We start from the raw sequence: 1,116 nt of genomic DNA on the forward strand, positions 1-1,116 counted from the left end.
GGGGGGGCGGATCGGGCCCCTCCCGGCCACCCTGCCCCTCGCCAGGCGCCGTCGCCGCCAACTCCCGGGACTCCGTGTTTGGGGGAGGTAATAAACCCCACCCCACCCACAGCCCCGACTGTAATGTTTGTCACTGCTTGCCCATCACTAGGGGTTGAGAGGAGTATGACAGGTCTTTGTTGTCTGAATAAAAATCAGTGGCAGCGCAAGGGAGAGAACTCCTCCTACTAAATTATCAAAAATGGGCTGGCTTTAGTCTCTTAACAAATTGGACAGAGCTCCGGAAAGCAGCAGTCCCAAATCCAACCTACAGGCACTGGGAACTTTAAAGCGACCAGGGACTGCTGAAAATAGCACTTCTTTTTGCTTTCTTTGTATTCAAAACTATATCCTTTCCCGACCGATTCTACTGCCCCAGGTCCAAGTCTCTCCAGTCAGGAGCCCCGGCTCTCCAGAACAGTAACAGATCCTTTAGCTCGCTTTTATTATTTTATTTTTAAAATTAATTATTATTACATTTTCTCCCCCTTGTTTGTTTTCCGCACATCTTCAGGAAGCCCTCGGTGCTTGTGCAAAGAGAAGCTCCTAGTGCAACCTCCCTCCCTGCGCTGTGCGCCTCGGTGTAAACATTTTGGATGATCTAAAGACTCTGGGGTCTGTATATGGAAATAGTGGGGTGCAGAGCAGAAGAAAATACTTGTCCTTTCCGTCCCCCAGCCATGCTTTTCCACGGGATCTCCGGAGGCCACATCCAAGGAATCATGGAGGAGATGGAGAGGCGATCCAAGACCGAGTCCCGCCTGGCCAAAGGGGGACAGATGAACGGCCGAGAAACGGTAAGAAAGGAGCTGGCACGCTGTGGAAGGGAATCCCCGCAAGCACGGACCCGCGCCGGGACAGACCCTGGCTTTGGGGAAGAGAAAAGCGCTGCTTCCCCCGGCCCCTTCCCCGCCGCCCCTTGCTTGCAGAGACCCTTCCCAGGCTCCACCTAAACCCACCCCTACCGCCGGGCGCTGTGCTGGCCGGGCTCGGCCTTCCGTTGCCCCCGCCGGTGTCGTTTGTTTGTCCCGCCGTGCGCTCTCTGGAGTACCGGGGGGAAAGCTCTGAGACCGTCGC

General features: G+C 55.6%; 1 protein-coding gene across 2 annotated transcripts in view; it reads left to right on the forward strand.

The window, feature by feature from the left end:
* The window catches only part of LHX9 (LIM homeobox 9), a 15,213-nt gene that overhangs the window by 856 nt on the left and 13,241 nt on the right, over positions 1 to 1,116 (forward strand). The window contains exons 2-3 of one of the 2 annotated variants that reach the window (XM_035891805.1): positions 554 to 622; positions 718 to 836. In XM_035891805.1, coding sequence (XP_035747698.1) covers positions 554 to 622; positions 718 to 836 — 188 coding nt within the window. Of the gene's footprint in view, positions 1 to 553; positions 623 to 662; positions 837 to 1,116 lie in introns of those variants that run through there. The other variant, XM_035891806.1, reaches the window with a different exon arrangement.

Source organism: Egretta garzetta, unplaced genomic scaffold (genome assembly GCF_000687185.1).
Source record: "Egretta garzetta isolate BGI_Z169 unplaced genomic scaffold, ASM68718v1 scaffold163, whole genome shotgun sequence".
Taxonomy (NCBI): domain Eukaryota; kingdom Metazoa; phylum Chordata; class Aves; order Pelecaniformes; family Ardeidae; genus Egretta; species Egretta garzetta.